At 41.7% G+C, this 25,896-nt stretch overlaps 1 protein-coding gene across 1 annotated transcript; it reads left to right on the top strand.

Moving 5' to 3' along the window:
• Positions 1 to 19,513: 19,513 nt before the first annotated feature.
• On the top strand, positions 19,514 to 25,361 carry LOC311006262 (HMG domain-containing protein 3-like). Its single transcript, XM_083999016.1, has 20 exons — positions 19,514 to 20,327; positions 20,416 to 20,555; positions 20,668 to 20,872; positions 20,955 to 21,059; positions 21,158 to 21,351; positions 21,434 to 21,575; positions 21,671 to 22,327; positions 22,421 to 22,513; positions 22,602 to 22,708; positions 22,850 to 22,969; positions 23,057 to 23,104; positions 23,192 to 23,275; positions 23,365 to 23,430; positions 24,096 to 24,156; positions 24,257 to 24,307; positions 24,384 to 24,428; positions 24,530 to 24,594; positions 24,678 to 24,786; positions 25,113 to 25,175; positions 25,258 to 25,361. The coding sequence occupies exons 1-15, from the start codon at positions 19,631 to 19,633 to the stop codon at positions 24,283 to 24,285; spliced, it is 2,748 nt and encodes a 915-aa protein (XP_083855142.1). The 5' UTR covers positions 19,514 to 19,630; the 3' UTR covers positions 24,286 to 24,307; positions 24,384 to 24,428; positions 24,530 to 24,594; positions 24,678 to 24,786; positions 25,113 to 25,175; positions 25,258 to 25,361.
• The last annotated feature ends 535 nt before the right edge of the window (positions 25,362 to 25,896 follow it).

Here is a 25,896-nt window from a genome sequence, read left to right as displayed (position 1 = left end):
TGGGATTTATACTTGGCCAAATACCGCTCGGATGCGGTCTTACCTTAAGTGTGGGTAAAGTGCAAATCAAGCGCGCTGCACTTTCGGTCGTTGGAGAAATGGGACATACTTGCGCACTGACACTAAGCCCATGAACGCGCACGCCAAGTGGCCAAGTGTGTAAGTGTGATCGAGTGTGCATATTGGGACAGGCCCACAGACCATGACACTGTGCACCCTACTCATCTTTTTTACACTGGGTTTAAAGGTACATTGTGTAAGAATTACTCCCATCTAGTGGTGCGGTTGTAGATCGCAAGCAACTCACTCGTATTTTTCATGCTGCATTCACGTGAAATCGGGCGTAAGGCAGACGGACAACAGCCGCTGCACGTAACGGCATGAACAAGCCTCTATGTAAACAAGTGGTCCGTCAGCACGAAGCAAAACAATACACATGACAATATGTTGTCATGGCGATGTGGTATTGTTTACCTGACCCACGTTTTACCAGCTTTCTCTCTACTTCTGTGACTAAAATGACATCTGGTTTGTTACCTAAGTCCTCACTGTGTTACCGCGGTGACTTTTCACAGGCGCCACCTCGACCTGAGCCGACAGCTCCGGTGTCTCCGCTAAGTTTCCGTGGTTTTCTACCGTCACGCTGCCACTGAACGTAAAAACATGGCGAAACGACATGGCAGCTACCACCGAGCTTACCCGCTCCGTGTAGATATGAATGATATGAACGGCTAATTCAGAGCTTACCGGAACACTTCAGTTTGTTGATGGGGGTGATTATTGATGAATGAAAAACGTACTTTTAAACGAAATAATCGATTTTCGTGAATAGATGACAAAAGAAGTTACACAATGTCCCTTTAAAGGTACAGTATGTACAGTAGGAGCCACATAGAAATTCCCCTGCCATGCTGCTGCCATGCTGTTCCCATGAGAGTTCCAGCAGAGCTCCAGCAAAGTCCCAGCAGCTGGAGTGACCCCCTCCTTTTCCTGGGTGTGACTAGTTTTTACTGGAACTCCACCCATTCAATTAAATACATGACATGACCAGGAGATGGCGCTTCTCTCACAGAACAGTACATATCGCCAGAGGCGGCATTTAAAGTGCCGCCACTGGTGGTGAGTGGAAATTCACATAATTCATAGAACCACGAGTACATGTTTGATTTAAGAAGTGAAATTATAACAGATCTAGCTACTGGAGATGCGCTGGCATATCACAATTTATTTACTGTGAATCTACATTTAAATAGGAAAAAACTAAGGGAGTGATGAAAGCCTTTTTAAGATGTTTGCAGTTGCAGGTATTCAGTGCATGCCTTCGACCAGGGAATTAGCATTATCATTGCTCAATCTTTTGTTTGCCCTAATGGGCCACCTATTGGTCACCCATTGTCACACAAATCGCACAGAGCCTGCAATGGAGCTGGCTGTTCAGCTGTTCAACTTGAAGGAGGACCGGGGGAGGGGAGGTTATGTTGGAAGGCTAGCTGGACCAGACTCTCTCCTGAACACACTCCAAACCCCTGAACATTCACACCTGCTCCAGAGCATTACCATCTCCAAGCATCCCCCACCGATTTGACTATGAATTGATTAGAAAATGAGCAGGTATTTCCTTAAGGTCCTGCTTTAAACATTTTTATTTTCATGATTATCTTACATTATTATCTATCTTACAAAAATGTTGTAATTTTGCATAATTATGGAGTCAGTGCTGGAATTTCATTTAACTCTGTACTTTCTCTGGATTAAATTTATTAATTAAATGTATTGATTTTTCACTATAATTTACTAGTTATAGCACTAGCCTATACTGTCAATCCCCCTATAAACCCCATTCCGATTTGATATCACAACTTCACAAAGTTGAAGACACCTGCTGCACCTAGTCTAATCTTTGTATGACTGAATTATTCTGCATAAGACCCTGACTAAGGCCCCGTCCAGACGAATACGCGGCTTCACCGAATCCAATCTTTTTCTTAATCGTTTTGAAAAAAATCTCTGTAAACACGGCATTGTTTTCAAAAATATCTGCGTCCACACGATCACCTGAAAACGACCCAAAACGCTGTAGTACCTACATACTGCAGGCGTGTGTGTGGAGTGTGTGTGGCGCTGCAGCGCTGCCTGCCACACATAAACACTTAAGACAGAGAAGAAGACGGAAAGTCCCCGCTGTAATTCAATAGAAGAAGTCCCCAGCTGTATTCAAACTCAAACATGGGATTAAATGTTGACAGGGAGTCGTGTCAGAGTAAATATTACGATCAGTGATGATTAAACAGACGTGATTCAGCCGCAGCGTCTGAGCGACGCGACGGTAGTCGGCCGTTGTTGTTGTTACGTGCATAGACTGTCAGTGTGCAGCAGCTGCTGCAGCGGTGTGTGTGTGTGTGTGTGTGTGTGTGTGTGTGTCTCAGGTTACAGGTAGAGCGGCGGGGGGCATGACATCATCGTTTCTAAAAAAATCCGTATTGGCCGTCCAGACGGATACGCTGGGGCGGCGTTTTCAAATTTTCCCACTCTGGGACCCGTTTTCAAAAAATACCGTTTTCACCCCCTGAAAACGCCGGATCCGTGTGGACGCGAGGCCAATCCGATAAAGTATTTATCCGGATTCGAAAAAAAACGGATTCGTCTGGACGGGGCCTAATACTCATAGTAATGCTGCATTAGCATCAAAACAAAGTAGGCTAAATAAAAAATGATCATACACTTAGTCTAAGAAAAAAAGTGGAAAAGTCAGGGGCCCACTTTAGTATTCTTTCAGGGGCCCCAGAATTCCTAGCAACGGCCCTGATTATCTGACTAAACTTGCTTATTTCACTCAGTGGACCGGCGGATCAGCTGGTGTGCAGTGCGCGCTGTATAGTCTACTCTCTCTCTCTCTCTCTCTCTCTCTCTCTCTCTCTCTCTCTCTCTCTCTCTCTCTCTCTCTCTCTCTCTCTCTCTCTCTCTCTCTCTCTCTCTCTCTCTCTCTCTCTCTCTCGCCCTCTCTCCATCGCGCTGCACGTCTTCACAAGACACAGGTCGACGTGTGTGGGGTGAGATGGAAATAAGAGCAGAGCGCACCTTCGCTCTCATGTTGAGTTCCATATTAAGACAGGTGTGTCAGTGCCAGTAGATCGCGCGTCAGGCATTTGGCTCTAATGGGAATGGCTGGTTTGACGCAACTTTTTTTTTTTTTTTTCCACTTTTAAAAGTGGGAAAAAAAAATATAGAGAGAGAGAGCTGTCAACCACTAGACGCGTCAGGTCAGCATAGCGCAGGGGGAGGGATATTAGTATTCTGTGGTGAAAAATACACTCATTCATTAAATTTTATTGAGAATTTTACAGAGGTGTCCGGCGACTCTGACCCCTACACCGCAGCAGCCAGCAACAGACTTTTACAAAATAAAAGCATGTGAGCAACATGCATTAATGCGCAATAAAATAAATGTTGGCGTTGATAGTTTAATGAGTTGCCATAACGCAACTTGCACAGCCCTAATAAATACACAAATGTAGCCCGTGGTTCTGAGACGTGACGCGCTGTGTTCACTAGAAATTTATTTATTTATTCACGGATCGGGAGTGAATGAACAAGCCAGAGATGCACAGCAGATTTCATGGTTGCCGACTGGCAAAAACTGAAAGAGGGGCTTGTAAATAACTATATTACAGGTTTCACACAAACAAACACAAAACATCAAGTAGCCTATGTCAAGTCTCAGCTGTGCCATGGCGATTTAATTTATGAACCTCATAATTGTTTCTTTTTCCTCTTGTTTGAATATAAGGGCGGTCACATAGGACCACACTTTAATTTTACACACACAGTCTCATGCGTGTATATTCACGGACACGTCGGCATGTTTATTTATTGGTTAGGGTTTATTTGCGCACCGTATGCTTCAGTGTTAACATTAAAACCACCACAAGGCAAACATTTAGTAGAGTGCAAATTCTGTAGACAGGTAAACTGCGAGTGATATACATTTTTATTTGTGCTCTGTCGGTGTTTATTTATCTTTGAAGCTACTTATAGATCGCCTGTTTTGGAGGCAATTATAGCGATTCATCTGAGGGAAAAAAGAAAGGAGGAGGAAAAGTGATTGACAGATTAACTCGGGTCAAAATCACTGCTCCTCCCCGTGGACAAATGAGACACTGCAGCTGATTTTCACACGGGCTGCAGAGGGGCGTTAACAGTCGTGGCTGCGTTCGCTACGTCATCGCGGGGGATTACATTATCGCCACGGGCCAAGCGGGAGCCCGTCACGGACCCATCACGGTCCCACAGAGGTCCCACCAGGGACCAGGGGGAACTTCTAGGTGGCTACATCTGTAAGAAATCTAAAGCAACTGGCTGTAAAATCGTCCTAATATGTAACAGAGACTCAGGAATAATGTTCATATAACATACTGAACTCACCAACAACAATCCTACAGCCAAGATATTCGCATTAAAAAATTTTTTTGCGGACCGCAAATCATGTTTATGTTTTGAATTTCTATGGTTGGCTTGTGTCGCCACCCAGCGCTCTCTCCCTGTCACAGCGTCTGTGGCATTTCAGCCTCCGGGTTGCCAGTTAGCTTCCACTGAGCTGCAAATACGGCTGGGAGATAAAACGAGATCATGAAAAAAAAGATTGTGTTCTATTATCGGTTATTGGTCATATTTGCTTGATATCACACGGTAGAAGCGGCTTGTCGCTCTGTCGTTTAATAGGCTACACAGCTTGCTGTTGTGAGCATGTAGCCTAGTTAGTTTGAGCTGCTGCTGAAGCTAAAGCTAAAGGGAAGAATTACAAAGTGAAAGTTAGAAAAGAGGGAGGAAATGTGGCGAAATGGAGCCGATGGTAAATGAAGTGATTGTGAACGTATGGAGCCAGCGGTTCATGAGAGGAGTCTGTCCCGGTCAGGTCGCCTGTCTCCGGTCCTCATGTTTTATGATCCGACGTCAGAAAGTGGAGGAGAACCGGAGCGGCTTGCGTCGTTTATTCTGCGGTAAGACGTCTCATATGTTGGCTCATGTACGGCGTGATTAACACGCACTACGGCTCCGGTAGATGCGGGGTTACAGTGTGTGTGTGTGTGTGTGTGTGTCAGCGCTGCAGACACAGCGTCGGAGCGGTGAATGTAACAATAACTTGCAGATCACCTGAGTGACGTGAACTCCGCTCGTAGTTACTGTGAGTCAGAGCAACAACAGGTTGTTGATGAATATTTAGCTTTTTTTAGAGTAATTTGTCAAGATTTTTGTTGGGGCGACGGGAGGAAGTGGGGCTTGAAAATCCCCACCTGTTCAAAGTGGGGAATGACGAAAAAAGTTTGAGAACCACTGGTTTAAAGAGATAGTCGTCCTGTCTGAACTTTCGCTAAGCTTCATTTGTCAGTGTATCAGGGCAAACCTGATTAACAATATTAGTAACCTCCTCCCAGACTACTTTTGCCTCATCAGCCCATGGAGGTCTGTCCGTGTCCGCGCTCATCATATATTTGGCCACCAGGGTTGGGAGGGTTACTTTAAAAATGTATTCCAGTACAATTACAAGTTACCTGTTAGAAAATGTAATTAGTAACTTACTCTAAGTACCACAAAATTAAAGTAATGTAACGGATTACATTTAGTTACTTTTGGATTACTTTAATACCAAACATGCAAATTCAGTCACGCAGCCATCACGCATCAATCCACGCAGAGGAAACAGGAAATGAAACGCACCGAGCATCCGCTAAATTTCAAAATAAAACACAATGGATAAACTCTCGATTGTAAATCATCACTTTATCAACATTAGTGACAGCCGCGGCACAAACCACGAGTTAATACACACTCAAACCGAAGCAACAATAATGTTAACTGTTACTCAACAAGCTAGTATTACAAGGTTTACAACAGATATGACAGACAACCTGGGCTGCGTGTGTGTGTGTAAGAAAGAGAGGGAGAGAGAGAGAAAGTCTGTAACCTGCTAACTGTTAGCTACCGTAGCTCAGGCGTCGGTCTCCGTCAGGTAAAAGCTGCCGTTTATTCCTCAAATGAAGCTCATGAAGTTGTTTAGCCTCTCCGGTACAGTTATCCATCACTGCGGTTGAATTAGCCGCTAAACTGCTGGACGCTAAAACCGAGGGGACCGTCTTTGTTTACAATTCACGAAAGCAACGTGAACGTACGTGCCGCTCACACTAGTAGAGTTACGCAATGAGGCAGCGTAGCCTCAGCCACACACACACCGTACGGGCAGAAGAGGCAGAGCAGCTCTGTGCCTCTCCTCTGAAATACAACGAGACGGCGAGTGGCTTCTACGGCCGCTCTATAGCCTGTGGTTGATTTTTAAAATGTTAAGTAATCAGCCAAGTAATCTCCGTTTTTATCAAATGTACCGGTAATCTGATTACAGATTTTTTTTCTGTACTTGTAACGGACTACAGTTACCCTTTTTTTGTATCCTGATTACGTAACGCCGTTACATGTAGTCCGTTACTCCCCAAGCCTGTTGGCCACTGCAAGCTTGGACCTTCTTGACCAAAACATCAATTTCCTCCTGGGAGAAGTTTGGCCGCCTGGTGTCTGTCTCCCTCGTTCATGTCAAATATAAAAGGACAAGATTGCTTTCTCAGGCTTCTACCTTTCTGCTTTTCTTTGATTGTGACAGTGAATTATCTTTAGCTTTAAAAATACAGATTAGGAAAAATTAGCATTTAGGTGGATCCTAACTGTAAATAATACTTTTTTTTTTTTTTTTTTTACCATTTTGTAATATTTTCTAGATTATCCTCAAATTATTTTACAATTATGCAAAATCTTCAGTCCAAGTTTTAAGATTTAATGGATCTTAATAACAACAATGACAACTTTGCTTTCTAGTAATACACAGTACACTAGAATGAAACAATGGCTGGTGGTACTATAGCAGTGGACTCACAAGATGCATTACTGTCCTAGAAGCTATGTAGGCCGTTAATGTGACACAGTATCCACAGGGACTGCTCCCATAAGCCATATAATCCTCATTCTGGAGTAACTAATCATCCCCCGAGTGCCCACGACACATTTTTCTTGTCCTGACCCTGCTCTACCACCGCCAACATCAGCAGTTTTCAATAACTGCCTCATGTTTTCCCGGAGGTTTCCACCTTCATATTTTTCACCCCAGTAGTGGTCGACATGGAAGCATCTTACGGTTTCTCAATAAATCTGCAGGAACATATGGTAGTGCTTTCGATTTTCATGAATGTCCTGCCACCACAGACTTGTGATGCACTGGAAATTTAAGAGAAAAAAAAAAACCCACGGGGGGTTTCAAAAGGAGAATGGAAGCAACAAACTACTACAGAGAGGGCTTAAGGTATATAAGATACAAGAGATTGTTTGGATTTAGAAGATGAAGGAGATAGAGGAAATCCACACAATCACAAAGATCAATCCCTGCCATTTGGCGAGCACTTTGAAGATGTTTCAATCTGTTACCTGAGACACTTTTCCCTGAACCCCACACATCTGAGCCAACGGTGTTCACAAAACAAGGAGTTGATAGTGTCTCTGAAAATGTGGCGTCTCCTTAGTATCCTTGTCACAGACATATATACACGGTATAAGGAGGGTGCATCAACGTCTATTTTACCTGGAGTGGACTGGGAGAGTGACATTTTCTCTGAGGAATAGTGGACTAAAGAGAGCTGCTGTATCATAAGCCCTATTCGCACGGGATTAGTTTTACCTGGGGACCTCAGGTAATTGGTAATAATTGCGGAGGACGTCGGTGATCTTAATCCCGTGCGAATGCGCCATGTCAGTAAAAAAGTAGGTAAAAATTCCCCCGCAAATTACCTACTATAATTTCACCAAAGACCGACGTCCCGTGGTAAAACTAGTCCCGTGCGAATCTGCATCTCAGTAATTGAGGGGCATTTTTGTTTGTTTTTGTTTTTTATTGCGCGCCTTTTCTACTTCTTCCCCGGTTGAAACCATACTGTACGGGTGGAAACATGGAGGCTGCGGTGGAAACTGTGAGCGGCATTTTTGAAGGCGTTTTAGGTGCAAACACGGGCTCGTATCGGTGCTGGAGACCCATTCGAAGAAAGAGCAGGCTCCGTTCCATTAAAAGGGCGAAATCTCGGAGGACATTGAGATGGATGACCTGCGTAGCAGCATGCGGTAAGGAACAATTTTCTAGTTTTCATTCATTTGCCTAACGCCATGATGGCCCGTCATTCCGTCAGACAGATGTAGCTGTGTGTGTGTGTGTGTGTGTGTGTGTGTGTGTGTGTGGGCGGGCGGGCCTATAGATACACATTTAAAAGAAATATACCCCCCCCCCCACCCCCCGCTGTTGTACAGTCTGACTGCCCGGGGAACAAGGACTTAACTCAGTCTGTCTGTGGAGCAGGTTAGTGAGCTGATGGCAGAGTGCAGAGGGTGGCTGGTGTTGTCTGATCGCCAGCAGTTCTTCCATGCTTTTATCAAACTATTAATTAGCTAGTCACTTACCTTCCTATATATGTCAGCAAATTGACAGTTTTCTGGTTTCTACTGCTTTAAAGGTTTGTTCCATGACAGTGTGTGCCTATCAGAAGTTATATTTTTCAAAAGATTGGATATTGTTCTTATGCCAACAGTTTTTCAGTACTTATAAGGGATTTATTTATTTCAAGGCAAGGCATCTTTATTTATATAGTGGATCTCATATCACAGGCAACTCAATGAACTGAAATGGAATTTTACTTAAGTAAAATATGAACACTGCAAACTGACAACATGTTTATACTGACTGCCCTACCCTTTTCTTTTTTAATAGTTGATGCATGGTTCACTGATCGAACACCACGGGAGCGAGACCAGTCCTTCTGGGAAACAGAGGTGCTCCAGAGATTTTTGGAGAAAGACTGGTACCTCAACTTCAGAATGCCAAAAGAGGCATTCAACATACTGTGTGACCAGCTGCGCCCATATGTCAACCCTCACACCACCAACATGCTGGATCCAGTGCCGTTAGAGAAGAGGGTTGCAGTCACCATCTACAGGCTTGCCAGTAATGTGGAGTTTCATGATGTTGCCAATCTTTTTGGTATTGGGGTCAGCACAGCCTGCAACATCTTCTGGGAAGTATGTGAGGCCCTGAGCAAACTCCGAAAGGTGTATGTGAAGCGGCCAAAAACTGTTCCTGAAGTGAAAGCCATCATGACAGGTTTTGAGAAGAAGACAGGATTCCCCATGTGTGTTGGTGCTTTGGATGGCACACACATCCCTGTAATTGCCCCACACAGCTATGCCACTGATTATTATAACAGAAAAGGGTGGTACAGTGTTCTGCTTCAAGGTCTTGTAGACCATACGTGCAAGTTCCTAGATTTTGATGTTGGCTGGCCTGGGAAGTGCCACGACGCATATGTTTTTGAGTGTTCCCGTCTGTGCCGCAAGCTCGAGGATGGCACTTTCTTCCCTCCAGTCACCAGGAGCATCCAAGGGGTCACCATACCTCCCCTGATTGTGGCTGATTCTGCCTACAGCTTGACAAGAAACATAATGAAACCATTCCCAGAGGGTACAGCAAGGGGACCGAGGGCAGCCTACAATGCCTGCTTAAGCCGGGCACGCATCCATGTCGAGCATGCATTTGGCCGCCTTAAGGGTCGCTGGCGATGCATAATGAAGAGGAATGATTCTCAAACAACAAATGTTAAATATGTTGTATCAGCCTGCATAGTATTACACAACTTCTGTGAGATGCAGAATGTTGCCTACCAGGAACCCCAGGAAGACGTGTTGGAGCAGCCAGAGGGAGGACAAGAGCAGCATGATGCACCTGATGTTCCTGCTCTCTCCCCAGCAGAGCGCATCCGTGACGCCTTGGTAACTCACATCCACACAATGCAACCAAGACCCATGTGAGACTGAAATAAACTCAGTTTATTGAGTGCAGAGCAGCTTTCTGAACTTTCTGATACAAAAGTTTTCAGTTTGCATAAAATGAAATACTTTTTACTTTCAATTTTTGGATTTTGAAATGTGCAAAAACAGTGTTTTCCTGTTCAAATAAAATGAAATTTTTTGTAAACAAAACATTTGACATTCAGTTTCAACTTTTGTATATAAGCTGTTGGTTGTTTAAACATTTTCCTACACACATGAAAAATGTGCAAAAACTGTTCAAATACAAAGCAAACATTTGTAAAAAAATCATCTGACATTCTGTTTCACATTTTTTTATAAAATAAATTGCTGGTTGTTTAACCTTTTACTCAACACAAAAATGTGCAAAAATAATGCTTTCCTGTTCTAATAGAAAAGGAACATTTGTGAACCAAACACTTACCTTTGTCCTCTACACATAAACAATGTGCAAAATATTGCTTTCTTGTACAACAAAAACAGTGAACTGTCACAACTTATGACTTGCATTTAAACAGTCAACCGGAATTTCTGTCTAAAAGACATGACAAGAACATAACGCTTTCCTGCAGTGATTAGGCACAAATAAGAAAAACTAGTTGGGTGAGTCATTATCATAGTAGTGCACATGATGTGCTGCTGGAGCGGGGGGCCCAGGGGCTGTGAACGCTGCACGGCTGAGGTCCATGCTCTCAGCTGATGGGCCTTGGTGAGGTGGTGTATAAGGGAAGTGGTGAGGGGCCATATAAGGTGAAAAGGGGGGTGTGGGCCTAAAGCACTGAAACATCTGAAGCATTAACTCTCTGTTCTCTTTTGCTCTTCTGTCCTCTGTTTCCATCCTCTTCATTTCAAAATCAAGACGTTTCTTCTCCAGCTCCATTCTATTTCTCTCCACCTCTTTCTCCCATTCAAGCCGCTCTTTCTCATGGGTGTCGTCGCTCTGTACCAGGCGGTCCAGACCCTTTTCCAGTGCCTCCATTATTTGTGTTTTCCGCCCCTTTCTTCGGCGCTGTGCTATAAAAACAACACATTTTTTTTAAATTAACTGAATTGATTAAAAAAAAAAACCTAACAGGAAGAATAAATGCAACAGTGATTCAATTAGATTTCCATTCCTTCTGCAACAATTTGGTTCCTCAAACATCAATTATTTTTAAGATTAGTTTGTTTCAATACATTCAAAACATGTTTTGGATATGAATATGTGACTGAACTGATCAACATGTTCACAAATAAGTTAATGTATGTAATATGATTTTTAAAAAGATTATGAACTCATTACAGAAATGTTGTATTCAATATTTGATTCTAATTTCACATGACGGTGCAGTTGAATTTCCACATTGATCAATTTATCTTCTAGAATTGACAGCATTAGCAAATAGAGATCACCTTGTGGCTTTGGTTGAGCGATATACGGAGTTGGTGCTTGGACCATGGAGTCTTCTGGGGCAGCATTATTCTCATCATCTTCCCTTGAGGTGTTTGAAAGAGGCTCAGTCCTACCAGATGCAACTGCTGAGCACAGACAAAACTGGGCAAAGTCACTCTGTAATAATGTACTGTCTGATTCTTGTTTTTCCAATGACCTATAAAAGATAAGCTGCAAAAACATAAATTATCAACACAATATAGTATTACAACATTAGACTGCCTGCAGGCCTGCTGTAAAATATTATTACTTACAACTCTGAGATTCATCTTCGGAACTCCCGCTGTTGTCCATCCTGCTTTCCCCGGGGTTATTCATAGGTCTGCAACCTGAAAACACAATTGAAAACAAAAGTAAAGCCAATGTAGCATACTTTACAAGATATTAATAAGTGCATTCAATAACGTTAAATGTGACTTGCCATTCGGCTTATCAGGTAGCAAACCGCTAATCATGTTCAGAGCGTAACATTATCATTAACCTAAGTGAAATTAACACGAACGCTAGCATAAGTTGACGAGTCTCGACAGTACCACAATTATATTAACGTTACTTACCCAAAACTGCGTCCAGTTCCTCAAAATAAGGGCATTTAATGGCCTCTGCCCCCGTCCTCAAGTTGTTTTTTAGGCAGTCGCGATACTTTTTACGGAGATACTCCAACCTCTCTTTGATTTTCGTCCAGTCGCCGAAATCCTTTGTGGACGGGCACCGGAGCAGGAGGTCGCTGTAAATTTTCTGCCACACCGTGTGGTTGTGGACCATATTTTCAAACTGTCTCTGGTATTGTGGCTCGCCCCACACAGCTAGCAGCTGCAGCGTTTCTTCCCGGCCCCAATGTCTGTTTTTCCTCCGCGCCGCCATGTCGCTTTCTCACTGCTGAAGCATGGACGTGCACACACGACAATGGGTTGCGACGTGCGCGCGGTTTTGACGTCACATCCGGGCCGTGATGTCAGTAAATTCGAGTAAAATATCGACTTCACTAATCCCGTGCGAATGCGCCGCAAGAAACACAGACGTGGGGGGGTAATTTACAAATTACCAGACGTCCCCAGGTAATACTAATCCCGTGCGAATAGGGCTTAAGACATGATGCTGCAGCCAGCAGAGGCTTCCATTACTGTGGTGGATCTTCATTAAATGAATATGCATCTTGTGAGTCCACTGCTATAGTACCACCAGCCATTGTTTCATTCTAGTGTACTGTGTATTACTAGAAAGCAAAGTTGTCGGATGTTCAGAAAATGTAGAAACATACAAAAATTTCAAATTACCAGTTTTTATCCTGAGGATGATGTCACACAAGTTTTATATCTAAAGGTTTTTTTGTTTTTTGGCAAAGTTTAGGGACTATTCTTTGTTCTGTGCTGTCAAAACTGGCTCAACTTAAATCGGTCCATAGTCACAGTTGCATGAAAAATTTGCTCTGACACATGGAAAGAAAGAAAAGAAGCAAAACATTTGAATTTATGCTCCAAAAATACATAAAGATAATATATGACATATTCTTAAATGAAGAGTGATTTGTCATATTTTGTTTGTCACATATAATTTGTCACATTTGTTACATATAAAAAATTCTATACATGTACTTGACCTATAAAAAATCTATATAGTATACTGTATGTTACTCATGTATGTTATTTAATGGCTAAAGAGCTTGATATTTGCCCCAGGAGTTGGTGGGATCCAAAACAGAGCTAAAATGTATTTGCCATTCAACATGAATGCTATTGCTGATGCTGGTGTCGTGTCTGGTGAAGGTTTAAATAGGCAACTACTTACAAACATGCTTACTGTAACAAACTGCTGAGATGATTTCATGTCAGTATTGTTTTCACAATTTATTCTGCCACTTCCACGAGGCAGAAAAGTCAATGAATGCAGGTTTAAAGTCAGTAACGCATGGAGTTTTTAGTTTGAGATGTCTCCAGTTTGAACATGAATATGGATGAACAGGAAGTTCAGTAAATCAGGGCCATGAATTGATTATAGTGTGATGTGATTAACGAAATATTTGACTCTTTACCAGTGTTTAAAGCTGTGGTTCAATAGTCCATGATGATTTATGATGAAAGCTACTCATCAGTTTTTCATCAGAACCATCAGGAGTTTTAATGGGTCATTCTAGGTGAGTTCCGCCTCCTTCCTCCTCAACTCAAACATTATCTCAAACATTATCTCCAAGCTACAAACACAGCAAACATGAATCAACATCAGGGGGCACAACACTTTATTCAGAGCCTTGATAAAAAAAAAAGAGCCCGCAAGGTTTCTCAGAAAGCCTCTGTCACTTCTAATCACTGACGTATTGTGCAGGCAGGGAGGAAATTTGTGAGATTTTATGCATAGTCAGTTCCAATGATCATCCTCCCCATTGTCGCTGTCCGTGGTGCTGAAATGACAGCATTATTATTGTCTCTTTGAGCACAGTGGCGACATGGCCTTGTTCCCCCTGGCCTGATGAAATAGGAGCTACAAGAAAGGACCGGCAGTGGCAGCAATGATTGCTCTCTCTTTCTCTCTTTGACCCTCTCTTTTTCTCCCTCTCTCCCTCTCGTGCTGTAGGCATAGTTATCTCTGATAGTTTCCTTTCATGCATACACTGATCTGGGAAAATGCCTCCCACAGAATCTTACTCTCAATGATAGCTAATCAAAGACAAACACATTACAATGTTATACAGATTAAAAAGAAAACACTACAAAGACATGGCTAACAGGAAAATTGATTTAAAAAAACACTCAAATATTATCGTACTCAATCTCTGAATCACAGGACTGTGTTTTTTTCTGTCTGACAGAGTAGTATTTAAAAGATCATCAGCCTCCTCCTGTTCAGAAATGGGCGTTTGTCCTGTTTGTCGTGCCGAGTTTCCATGAGTTTACCCGAGTAAGGAAAACAATTTTGATTGGTCGTTATCGAGTGGGCGGGATATTCAATGTTTGGAGCGAGACCGAGCTCGGTGTGTGCGTGTGTGTGTGTGTCTCAGACGTTTGATTGACGGATGACGGATCCAATATCAGTGGCTGATGAATCGTGAGCAACGTGACGCATAATTCGTGCGTCTGCATTATCCAATGCGAAAAAAAATACCACACTTTCATCCCGAATTTACTTGAAAATAGAATTTTGCACCAAGTTTGGGCTACATCGTCTGATAGATGAGTTATTACACTAATGTTAGGACTCACAGTGGGCTCAAATTCAATTTTCTTTTCTGTACAGCTTTATGGAGGATGTTTTTGGTTTAGGACTCTCGGTTTGGAAAGGAAAGAAATAAACATGGATGAATAGTTTTTACACAATTTTTTGATGTCTTGTAATTGTTGACAGTATATTAAAGCAGAAGTAAGCGATCCGGTCGTTTTGGCTAACTTCTTGTCAGCCGATGGAGTTAGCAGTCCCCGCCCTCGTCATGGATCTATTGGTCCTCGTCCCTACGTCACCACATTCACGCGCATCCCTTGCCTGCACACACAGCCCTTCATGCCGTTCTCTCTCCTCATTGGATAAACGTTGTAGGATACAAGGAAGTATACAAGAAGTTTTCTCCTCGGCTTACAGCAGAGCAGAGTGACTGGCAGACCCGTGTTTCAGACCAAACACTCTATGTAAGTGATTGCTGTCGGAAGATATAACTATTTAAGACTTATATTAACACAAACATTTTGCTTACTTCTGCTTTAATAATAATAATACTAATAATAATAATTTAAAGAATAATAACTGGCAGCCATGTAAGGAACATTTAAAATAATATCAGAAAATGAATATCAGCTAGTATCTCTGTTTTGGTTTACACCAAATACTGGAAAAAAAAATGTATTAGCTACTAAATGCTCTATGATGTTCTCCAGGAAGCTGCTCACTGTATTTCTTTATCTGCTGGCGCAGGACAGATAGCAAACATTTAGTATAGAGCATGACTGTAGCAGTCACTGGTGAGGCTGCTGATCAAAGCAGTGAGTGAACTGAAACTGTAAGATTGTGGGTGGTTTAGCTGTCTATTCGTCTTATGCCTGATGCAGTATCATTTTTTTTGCACACATTACCAGTGTGTACAGTATTGGCTGCAGGCTCAACCTGATGCACATACTGTACTGGCTGTACTAGTGATCAGAAACTCCCCAGAGCACATGGTTGCAAACACATTTAAGACATGCTCTCTGTATTTCAGGTCACTGTCAAGTGGCCGCATGAGCATTGAAAAATAAACACTGTGTATTGTTCTATTCCTTATTACTGGCCTATAAAAGATTTAAAAAAAAAAGTGATGTGAGAAAAATCTTTTGGAGCAAAAATTCATTCAGAAGTTTATCTGAAGCTGATATGAACCTGAGACTGTCGTGCAGATTCTGTGTTTGAACCACCCAACCTTTCTCTGTGGTGTTTGCCTGTTCACATTGTTCCTATGGGGCTGTAGGGTTTCCCTCGCGGCTCTGGTTTCCTCTTACAGTTCAAAGACATGCAGGTTAGGTTAATTTGTGAATCTAAAGCACATAGGTCAGACTGGGCACTTGCCAATTGTGAACCGTGCCATCACCAAATGACAGCTAAAATTGGTTGCCCTCCGGGGACGCCCGAGAGGACAGGTGACCTATGAAAGATATACCAAACTGTAGTGGCCACTATACTGGACAGACTTATGGGATACTATCTACTTACCCAATATGACTTATCTTATTATTATTATTATATTATTATAACCTTTATTTATCCAGGTTTGTCCCATTGAGATCCAAGATCTCTTTTGCAAAGGAGACCTGGCCAAGAATGAAAGCAAATAGTTTCAACACAGTCACATTAATCAAAGACACAAAACAAACAAAAAAACAATTGAATTTTCAAAATTAGTTACCTCTTACCTGGAATTACAGGTGAACAGGTGTGTATATGACTGAGGGCAGCAGAACATGTGGATACGATGATTCATATCCATTGTAACCCATGGTTGTTTCAGAAAAAACACTGAAGAAGGGATATATTTTACTTTCCATGAAATATGGACACACACTGTCAATCTCTTGTGTGTAGGTAAACTATCACTTACTTGATTTCCTTGGTAACAATAAAAATTGCAATAAAGACATGAACATGCTTACTTAAAGCAGAAGTAAGCGATCCGGTGGTTTTGGCTAACTTCTTGTCAGCAGATGGAGTTAGCAGTCCCCGCCCTCGTCCCTACGTCACCACATTCACGCGCATCCCTTGGCTGCACACACAGAGAGGACCGCCCCTTTATGCCGTTCTCTCTCCTCATTGGATAAAGGTTGTAGGATACAAGGAAAGTTTTCTCCTCGGCTTACAGCAGAGCAGAGTGACTGACAGACCCGTGTTTCAGACCAAACACTCTATAGAAGTGATTGCTGTCGGAAGATAGAACTATTTAAGACTTATATTAACACAAACATTCCGCTTACTTCTGCTTTAAGTATTCATATTCCAACTTGGGGCCGTGATAACAGCAGTATAACAAAGTGACATTTACAGACTACAGATACATTGAGTGGCTATTGAGGTTTATAATGTTATATGGTATGTTTTCTGAACATGTTTTAAAACTCAGATCAAGCTGTAATTATGTCTCATTCCTGAATTGCAAACAGCCACTCAGTCTTCATTGGGTGTGTAACCCTTCTCTCCAAAAGTATCAGCATCTTTCTTCTTATATCTCTGGATCTTGTAGAGCTGCTTTCATAAATGAGGCTTCAGACTTGTTAATGAGATCTATGGGCTATGCTCTGGTGACTGCAACAATAATTGCCTCTACACCGGGGCAGATCCTGTTGCTTTGCTTTTTGTCGGCTGGCAGGCATCAGCAGTGCCACCCACGCACACCTGAAGGAATTCAAGATCTTCATTAAAATGAGGAGAGGGCTCCTGTTTCTTACATCACTGCCTTCCGTCCTCCCTGCAACTTCTCTCCCCATCATTGGCAACAGGTTTATGTGAATACATCCATTAAATTGGATTCCTGGCCTGCAGGGAGTGACAAGCGGAAAGACGTGTTTGAACCAGGAAAGAAGGATGATGTGCATTTTGGGGGTGACGGGAAAACAGTCCCTGTCATAATAACAAGGCTATTTTGTGTGCTTAGGCCCCAATTTCCACAGTCCAAACCACTGATGTGTTTCAGACACAGTCAATTTGGGGGATGGCTGATCACAATGAAATAGCTGTGAGAGCTGGCCAGTTTGGAAAAGAAAATTTCCCCTAGAGTAATTTGTTTGCAAACTAAGACAACAATTATTTGTACAGAAATGTATTTAGCATGTGTCACTCCCTTCTCATCCCTTGTGTCCTTCCAACTTTTTAACTGCTTTCATTATCTCTCTGTAGCTGCAAAGTCACTTTCTGTGTCCGCCTCGCTGCTCATGCTTTTACTCCACGAACCAGCAGCTGAATAGAAACCCGTCCAGATCGAGCGCTATGGCAGCAGCTAACTCCATCCATGGCTGACTCATTTCCCTGTGCTTCCCATGCCAGTGTCACATGCTCCTCAGTCGAGAGGCACCTGGCTGCAGGCCTCCGCTGTGAGGTCGCTTCCGGTGCAGGCTCCACTGTCAGGACGCCTCCACTGTCAGGACGGGAAGTACGGACCTTTTTTGGGGGGCGGGGCGGGGCAGGGGGGAGTGAGGAAGTTTAATGTCGATTGCATCCGCCATTTAAACCGAGTGACACCAGCGTGTCAGTCACTCCAGAGGAGCGCCGGTGAGTTGCTGATTTTGCGTACACAGAGTAAGTAAATACATGATTTCTTGTGTTCTTCATCAATATCGGTGCCGTAAAATAGTAACGTTATAGAAGTCATTAATGATGCAAATTACTGGATGTTACATGTCGGTTTGTGTTGTCGTTTTGAAGTTAGATAACGCCAAAGTTAGCTTTCTCCAATGGCGGTTAGCATCAACACCGTAAGTTCTCAGGGACCCTTTTTTTTTAATGTGTCATGTGTTTGTTTTTTGATACTTGAGTACATTTTGCTTCTAACATAACCTACTGTCTTGTTATAGCCACTGTCACTTAACTACGTTTTTAAATGCTGGACATTAACCCGCACTGCAGCATTTTCTTGGTCATTATTAATTCTTCTACAGAAGTAAGGCCTCATTTACACTACCTGGTGCAAGTGGCCATTTTACCTGTAAGCAAAGACAATCTAAGTTTGCAGGCTGTATTAATTAATTTGAATTGAAGTTCACGTACTGTCATTCAAACACATGATGCATTTTATATCCTTTTTAGATGCATCATTCAATCATCCTGCGTGATGGAAAGCCTGCAGTGGAACGCTGCACAACATGCTGCAGTCAGTTTCACTGCCCCCTTTGCCCCAAAGGCATGTTCAAGCCAAGCCAACCAGCCAGACTTCAGCGGCATTTGGAGGCTCATATTAAAAATGCTATTGCATTTCAAGGTAATGCCATTGCATTTTAGATTAAACATACACATGTGTGCACACACACACACACACACACACACACACACACACACACACACACACACACACACACACACACACACACACACACACACACACACACACACACGTATGTGTGCGTGCGTTCATGTGCCTTTTTTGACATTGTCTAATATAAACATTTTCTGGACTTACTCTTAGATAAGAAGATCTGCCGCTGCAATTTGAACTGCAGGAATGGGGGACATTATCATTGTCCAATATGTGAAAAAACTGTTGTTAGAAGGACAGACATGCAAGCACACTTAAAGTCTTGTCCCATACAACCATCTTCCACCTCAGCTGCTGCCCAGTCCAAACAGAGTCAGGATTCATCCTTGCCCTCCCTGCAACCAAGTTCGTCTGCTGCATCCATTCCTCTGCTTCCACCAACCATAATATCCCCATCTCCAGACCTTCTTGTGCAACAGGATACAACCACATGTACTATTCCCTCTGCCCAATCAATTCAAACATCTACCATCCACCCCTCAGCAGACCCACATATGACATCATCTTCTCCTTTGGTTTCCTCTTCTGTTGTACATGCCACCCAAGAGACTCAAGGTCCAAATTCCAAACTGAAACAGGTCCAATGTCCCCTCTGTTCAGTTATTTGTTTGAAGAGAAACTTGGCCAAACACATCCAGAGGAAGCACCCCAAGAAACCGAAGGATGTAACAGAAAGTGATAATTTAAGGAGTGTCTGTGTGGATGCCAAAAATGGGATCTCTGCAGTCCAAAAAGGAGGACATGGCTTTTCAATCCCCATACATGTACAGAGCAAAACCTGGGGTCGAGTACACAAGGTTCAGTGTGAGTTGGAAGAATGCAAGCAGTATTCCAAAATGGCATCACGAAGTGGATTAATTTTTACACACTGTGAACACATCCGCTCTTTGCAATACAGTACAGACATAGCCACTGAAGAATGCCTTAGAGAAGATATTTTATCAGAGATGGTGCGCTTAAAATTTTTTGGTGACGCAAAAAAGTCAACCTGTATTAAAAGGCAAGAAAATGCACAGGCAGCACATGTCCCTCTCTGTGTTCAGGTGTCATTTGAGGAAAGCTCAAAGCACTTTTGTTTTTCAGTCCATGAGCCAACTTTACACTATTACAGTCGCCTCGGGAGGATATTTGTAACATACAATTCATCAGCAAACACATGGCATTGCCCTTGTGCCAAACCAAGGATGTCATGTGTCCACAAAAACATAAGCAAATGGCATTTATTTCAAACCAACCCCGATGTGTTCAGAACAGAGGAAACCAGCACCAGTACACCAAAAAAGCACCCAGATACTGTCTATCCACCATCAGCAGAAGTCTTCAAACGACTTGTAGAGTATATATACGGACATAAAAAACTTCCAGCTAACCTGCCAGATGACGTCATAAAACCAAAAGCACTCACAGACTATGTCACAGAGTTGCAGCCAGCAGAGACAGTTTGTGCACTCTGTCCAGGACCTGTAAATCTTGAAGAGTCATCAAGAATCTCCAGAAAGGCCAGGATAATCACCATGAATGGTGTAATTGAAAGTAAGTAATTTGTGTTTTGTCTGCTATTATGGCAGTTTGTAGAGAATGTAACAATGTTAATGATATATTCATGATTTATTTACACCAGATGTATCGACCTATTTCCGGCGATGTCCAGTGTGTCACATAACCTATAGGTACCAGGAATGGCAAGACGGTCTACATAACTTTGATGACCATACAATATTGACCCTGGAACTTTGTGTATACCTGAGACTTAACCTACAGGTATGTACAGTATATTTTTTATGACAAATACTTAAATATGTGTGTGGGTATATTTGTCTTCATAAATCTTACGTAACATGTTTTTTTTGTTTTGTTTTTGCCTCTTCTATAGAACAACGTCTCAGTATCCAAGGTAGTAAATGCAATTGAAGGCCTAAGAAAGGTGACAATTCCTGACAGAGATGCAGTTCTGCATGCATACTGCCACTTTGAGGCATTGACAAGCCATGACTACTCCTTTTCTTGTGTTTGCTGTGGCTACTATCCTCCAGTAGTTGTTATGGACTTACACAAAAAAGGAGTGTTCAACTTCCCTGGTAAGTCACAGTGTCTTGTGTGTTGGGTGGGAGTTATATCATAGTATTTTCAAAACTAGTTAAATTAATTACTGTTTTTCAGTGAGTGACATTAAAGATGCCCCAGAGAACTTCACTGGTGAAGTCAACATTGAAGAGTTCTGGGACTCTGTACAGCTGGAGATGATTTCTCGTGGCTTTGTCCAAAGTATGTACATATTAATGTTTCCTTAAATTAGTAATTACCCTAACTTAATGATGCAATGCACTGTAGCATATTAAGAATGTAACGTGTACTTTTCACAGGTCGTGCAAAGAACAGCTTCAGTGTAAGACCTAGTTATGAGTACTGGGGCCCATGGATAGGAAGGAACACACGTAAATCGGAGATGGCGTTAAACACAGAATTTGAAAAAGCATCCTCTGCCAAGTCCTCCACTGAAGCTGAAGTCAGTATGGTGTCAGAGGACCGGCTGGTGGATGAGCTCATGAAGCAGAAGGTAGAGTTGTTGTGTATGTATGTTTGTTTGATTTGCATTGTGCAGTAACATCTTACTTTATTTCTTGTCTGTATTTCAAAAGGTTTCAACTGTGCGTAAACTGTGCAAGGCCTGTAATTTGGATGCAAAGGGATCGCGGATGGATCTGATTCTTAGACTTAGGCAAGAGATGAAGACACGACACTCATACGACAAGATATTCCAGAAAATCTGGGGAGCATCTGGTAAGGGTCACATTTAACTGCACAATAAATACCTACGATGAGCTACTTGCTCATTTATTATTAATTTTTTTTTCTTCTTCAATTTTCCATTGAAGGTGGGTGGTCAGTGATTCTCTGCCCACATGGTGTGGTGTACAGTTTAAAGTTTAACCTGCGTGCAGAGTCTCCACGAGATTATGCTGATCTCCTTCTATCCTGGAAACATCTGCCAAATGTCGCAGTTTATGACTTTGCTCGGGGTCTGGCAACTCATGTCAACCTACGTTGTCCAACTGTGATACCTTTCAAACCACATGAAGGGAGATTGGCTGCATCGACACCACAGAACATCACAGCAGCTCAGCAGAACAAACTCAAGATCTCCCTACCATGGCTGACTGAAATGTTGCAGAATCCTGATAAAGATGGGCATCCATGCACTGGTTCCCCGGACCACTATGTCTTGTATGACAAATTCCATGAGGCCAATACCAAAGACCCACAGGAAGTGTTGAGGAGGATCAACCTGGTTCCAGAACTTCAGGGTTCATTGAATAGCCAAGTGGCCGAACAACTTTTTTCATGTATGCGCAAAAACAACTACTTCCTCAATAACATGGCATCCTCAACACATGTTTTTTTGATGAGAAACCTAATACATCACAGAAACAACAAAACGAATGTACAGCTTTTAGAAAAGCAACTACAGAGAGGACGTGAGTCGCATCGTTTGCAAGACATCACACTGGACAAATTTGGACAAGCAGTATTTGGTAAAAAGTATTTTAAAGACATATGTTTTGTTTCTTTGTGGTAATTGGAAATATAATGCTTATGTTGTCTGATAATGATTTCTTAAACCTCAGGACCCCCAGCACCTGATATGCCTACACAGCATCATCCTGCAGTAGCTGGAACATCTCAGCAGCTCCATGTGCTCCCCACTGACCCAAACACAGGTAGGTGTTTGTTTTTTTGGTTGTTTTTTTTTTAAATCAACACAAAATAGTATTGGCAAGATTTTATGTTAATTCCTTTTTTTGATAGACACTAATGCCTGTGGACCACATTGTGAAACGATCACAAAAAGTGAGAATGTGAGACCATGCCGATCATCATGGTCCTTCAAGCTTCATCCTGCCCAAGAGCAGCTGGTATGTGTTCTTGAAAAAAACAGCTGTGTGATATATTAGACAGATACGTGCTTCTCATCTTGACGCCCTACCACCCATGTTCCTATGTTTATAAATTTAAATATGCTTGCTATGATTTTTTTTTTCTTCTTCAACAATCAGCTTAAATACGTATTGGACACTGACAACCAAGCGGGCGAGCTCATTGTAAAAACAAGAAAAAGTTGCCTGACCCGAGCTGACTTCTGGGGGCTTGGATTGAACAAGGAAATGGAATCAACCGTGAGTTAACATTTGAACCCATTTTAATTGTGAGCTAATCATGTTTGTATGTCACTGCCAAGTTTTTGTTTTTTGTTTGGTTTGCAGATAGGAAATGCGTGCTTTGAAGTTATTGAGAAAATTGCTCAATCACAGGTATAAAACATAAATATTGTTTTCGTAGTATACGTTTCCTTTTTATATTTTATGGGTATTTGCTCACATTTGAAATGTATTACACAGGGGAAAACCATTTTTGTTGCTGACCTCTATGTTGTACCAACCTGGCGAAAACCAACATTGAATGATCCACTTGCAAGCTTACCTGTAAGTGCAACTTATCCTACTGAATTTTATTCAGATTATATTTCTTGTGTATTTTACCTGTTTGCTTTTGAACTTTTCCTTTGTATTAGAATGATGCTTCATTCAGAGATGCCATTGTCATTCCTGTGTGGAAACCTGGACATTTCCTGCTCTCTGTAAGTAGTGATGCTTACTGTAACAGGTGGTTTGCATGTCACAGAAAATTTATATCAAATATTAACAAAAGTATCTTCATTTTCTATTGCAGTGCTGTTGTTGTATTGTGTTGTGCTGCACTTTCACACAATGTTGAGTTCAAATGTCACTAACTACAATTACAGGTTTTGAAACCAGTACAGAGAGAAATAGTCTTTCTTGACTCCAAATGTGCTGAAGCACCATTAGGATTTGGTGATAAGGAGATGAGGGAGCTGATGAGGTCACTAACAAAAACTTTTTTTGTGTGTGCTTTTTGGAGTTCATGTTCCAAAGCTGTTCTAAAGAGTTCCATATTTAGTTTTTTAACCAGGTCATGTTCAGATCTGTGTGACAGCCTTTTTATGGTGCAACATAAGTACAATTGTAGTTTTGTGTATCAAATCATGCTTGTAAATCTTATATTAGTTTTACAGATTTACCAACATTAACGTATTTCATACAATTGAGTCAAGAAACTGGCACCATAAAAAAGCCTTTTGAAATAATGTGTGGAGTGTGACTGCATGGAAAGGGATGCATGGATGGTCTGTCCTGAATCGGAACCAGTGATGCATGTGAAAAGAGCCCATATTTATCATTATATTATTTACTATTATTTATCTTTTTAATGCAACTGTTTTAGAAACCTTTCCCAGTCACTAAATCCTGGCAACTGGACAGAGAAAACTGGATTACAAATTCAGGTAAGAGTATAAAGTATGTATATATTAATAGTTGAATACTTAAATACTGTAAAACACTGTAAAACAATAATTACATAATTGACTTCTTTCTGATATCTAGGGTTTTCCACGACAACCATACGGGATTGACTGTGGCATCTTCATGTTGATGGTATTAATTATTTGTGCAATTCTGTGTGCGTTACAGATATCAGCATTAAACTAAAATTACTATGTTTTATTCCTAGAATGCCTTTTACACCACACTGGATGCTCCCTATGACTTTTCTATTGTAAGTTCATTCATGGAATCAAAGTAAGCTCAAAATTACAACAACAAAACATTTATTATGACATGGTGTGAGGCTTTTGTTTTTTTATCTTCACTTTTCAGATGGACATGCCACTTTTGCGACAGTGGTGGTGTATCATCCTTATGGAAAACTTTGACCTTGGAAGGTGAGACTGCAAAGATTTTGATATTGACTTGAAATTGTTGCAAGAAATGTTTTATTTATTTCTATTGTTTAATCATTTTTGAGCCATGGAAAGCTGTTCGCCCACTGGACAGATGCATCAAAAGCCCTCCTGCGAGGTGAGGTGCCACCAGTGTTTAGGCTGATGAAAAGGAAGGTGGATGACATAACTGAGGTCAGATTTAAATTTTGTTTGAGTTCCATCTGAGTTTTTCTTTTGTTTCAGGTCAGAAACCAGCATTTCTATTTCCCTATTTTTTTTACCAATCTTTTTTCCAATTTTACTGCAATTGTGGGGTCGCTTTAAAGAACATGCCATTCACAAGTTGAGGTTAGACCTTCTGTCTGCAGTTTAAAAATAAAGTGTCTAGATCATGCATGATTGGATGATTGCATGATCTCTAATATGTCGAGGAGGGCACTGCTGGATCTTTTCTTTTTTTCTTTTTGGAGCTTGTGTTTTGAATATTACAACTGATCATTTTGCCTATATATTTTCAGGATGAAGAGCAGCAGGCTGAGGTCTCAGTCAGACCTGCCGACAAGGACACACCAGTGGAATGGGTAAGCTTTTTCACAGTATCTATTGGTCAGATACTGTTGGTGCAGCAGCTATGGTACAGACATCTTTCTGTCTTTTCCATAGGACTCGGTTGAAGATCGTATTCTCCATGATTGCAGACATGCAGCAGAGTGGGTTGAGGCCAATGAACAATTGTTCTCTGCCAAAGTGGGCCTGCCTGATATTCTGTGCATGGGGGAGGAGAACCAGACTGAGGCTGCTCTGCAGTATGGGAGGATTTGGACAGAACAACTGGACGACGATGAGAAGGAATCCATCCTGGAGCCCTTCAAATTTACATTTTTCTCCACTGAGGACATGTGGACATTTTGTGAAGAAATTATGGACAAAAGAAACTGTTTGGCCTACTGTGAATGTCCCACAGATGAGTGACTTGTGTTCGGGAAATAAAGGGCTACAGAACATTGATCATGTTGTGACTTGGTGTTTTTTTTAATGTTTTTTCTCTTTGATCACTTAATAATTCACTTGGATTATACTGTAGATATCAAGAGGGTTGTATCTAGTGGTACTTAGGTGTTCCAGCAGCACAAGAACATTAGCATAGACATAGAACCAAACTATTTGAAACTATTCGAAATTTATGGTGGTTATGAATAAAAATACAGAATGATACAACAGAAAAACAAATTGAAGAAAAAAAAAGTAAAACAGCAGTGCAATAAAGTCAAAGTTAAATGATATTGAAAAGCCAGTGAAGTA

Source organism: Trachurus trachurus, assembly GCF_905171665.1.
Source record: "Trachurus trachurus genome assembly, chromosome: 22".
In the NCBI taxonomy this organism is placed as follows: Eukaryota; Metazoa; Chordata; class Actinopteri; order Carangiformes; family Carangidae; genus Trachurus; species Trachurus trachurus.
This window is presented reverse-complemented; position numbering and strand designations above follow the sequence as displayed.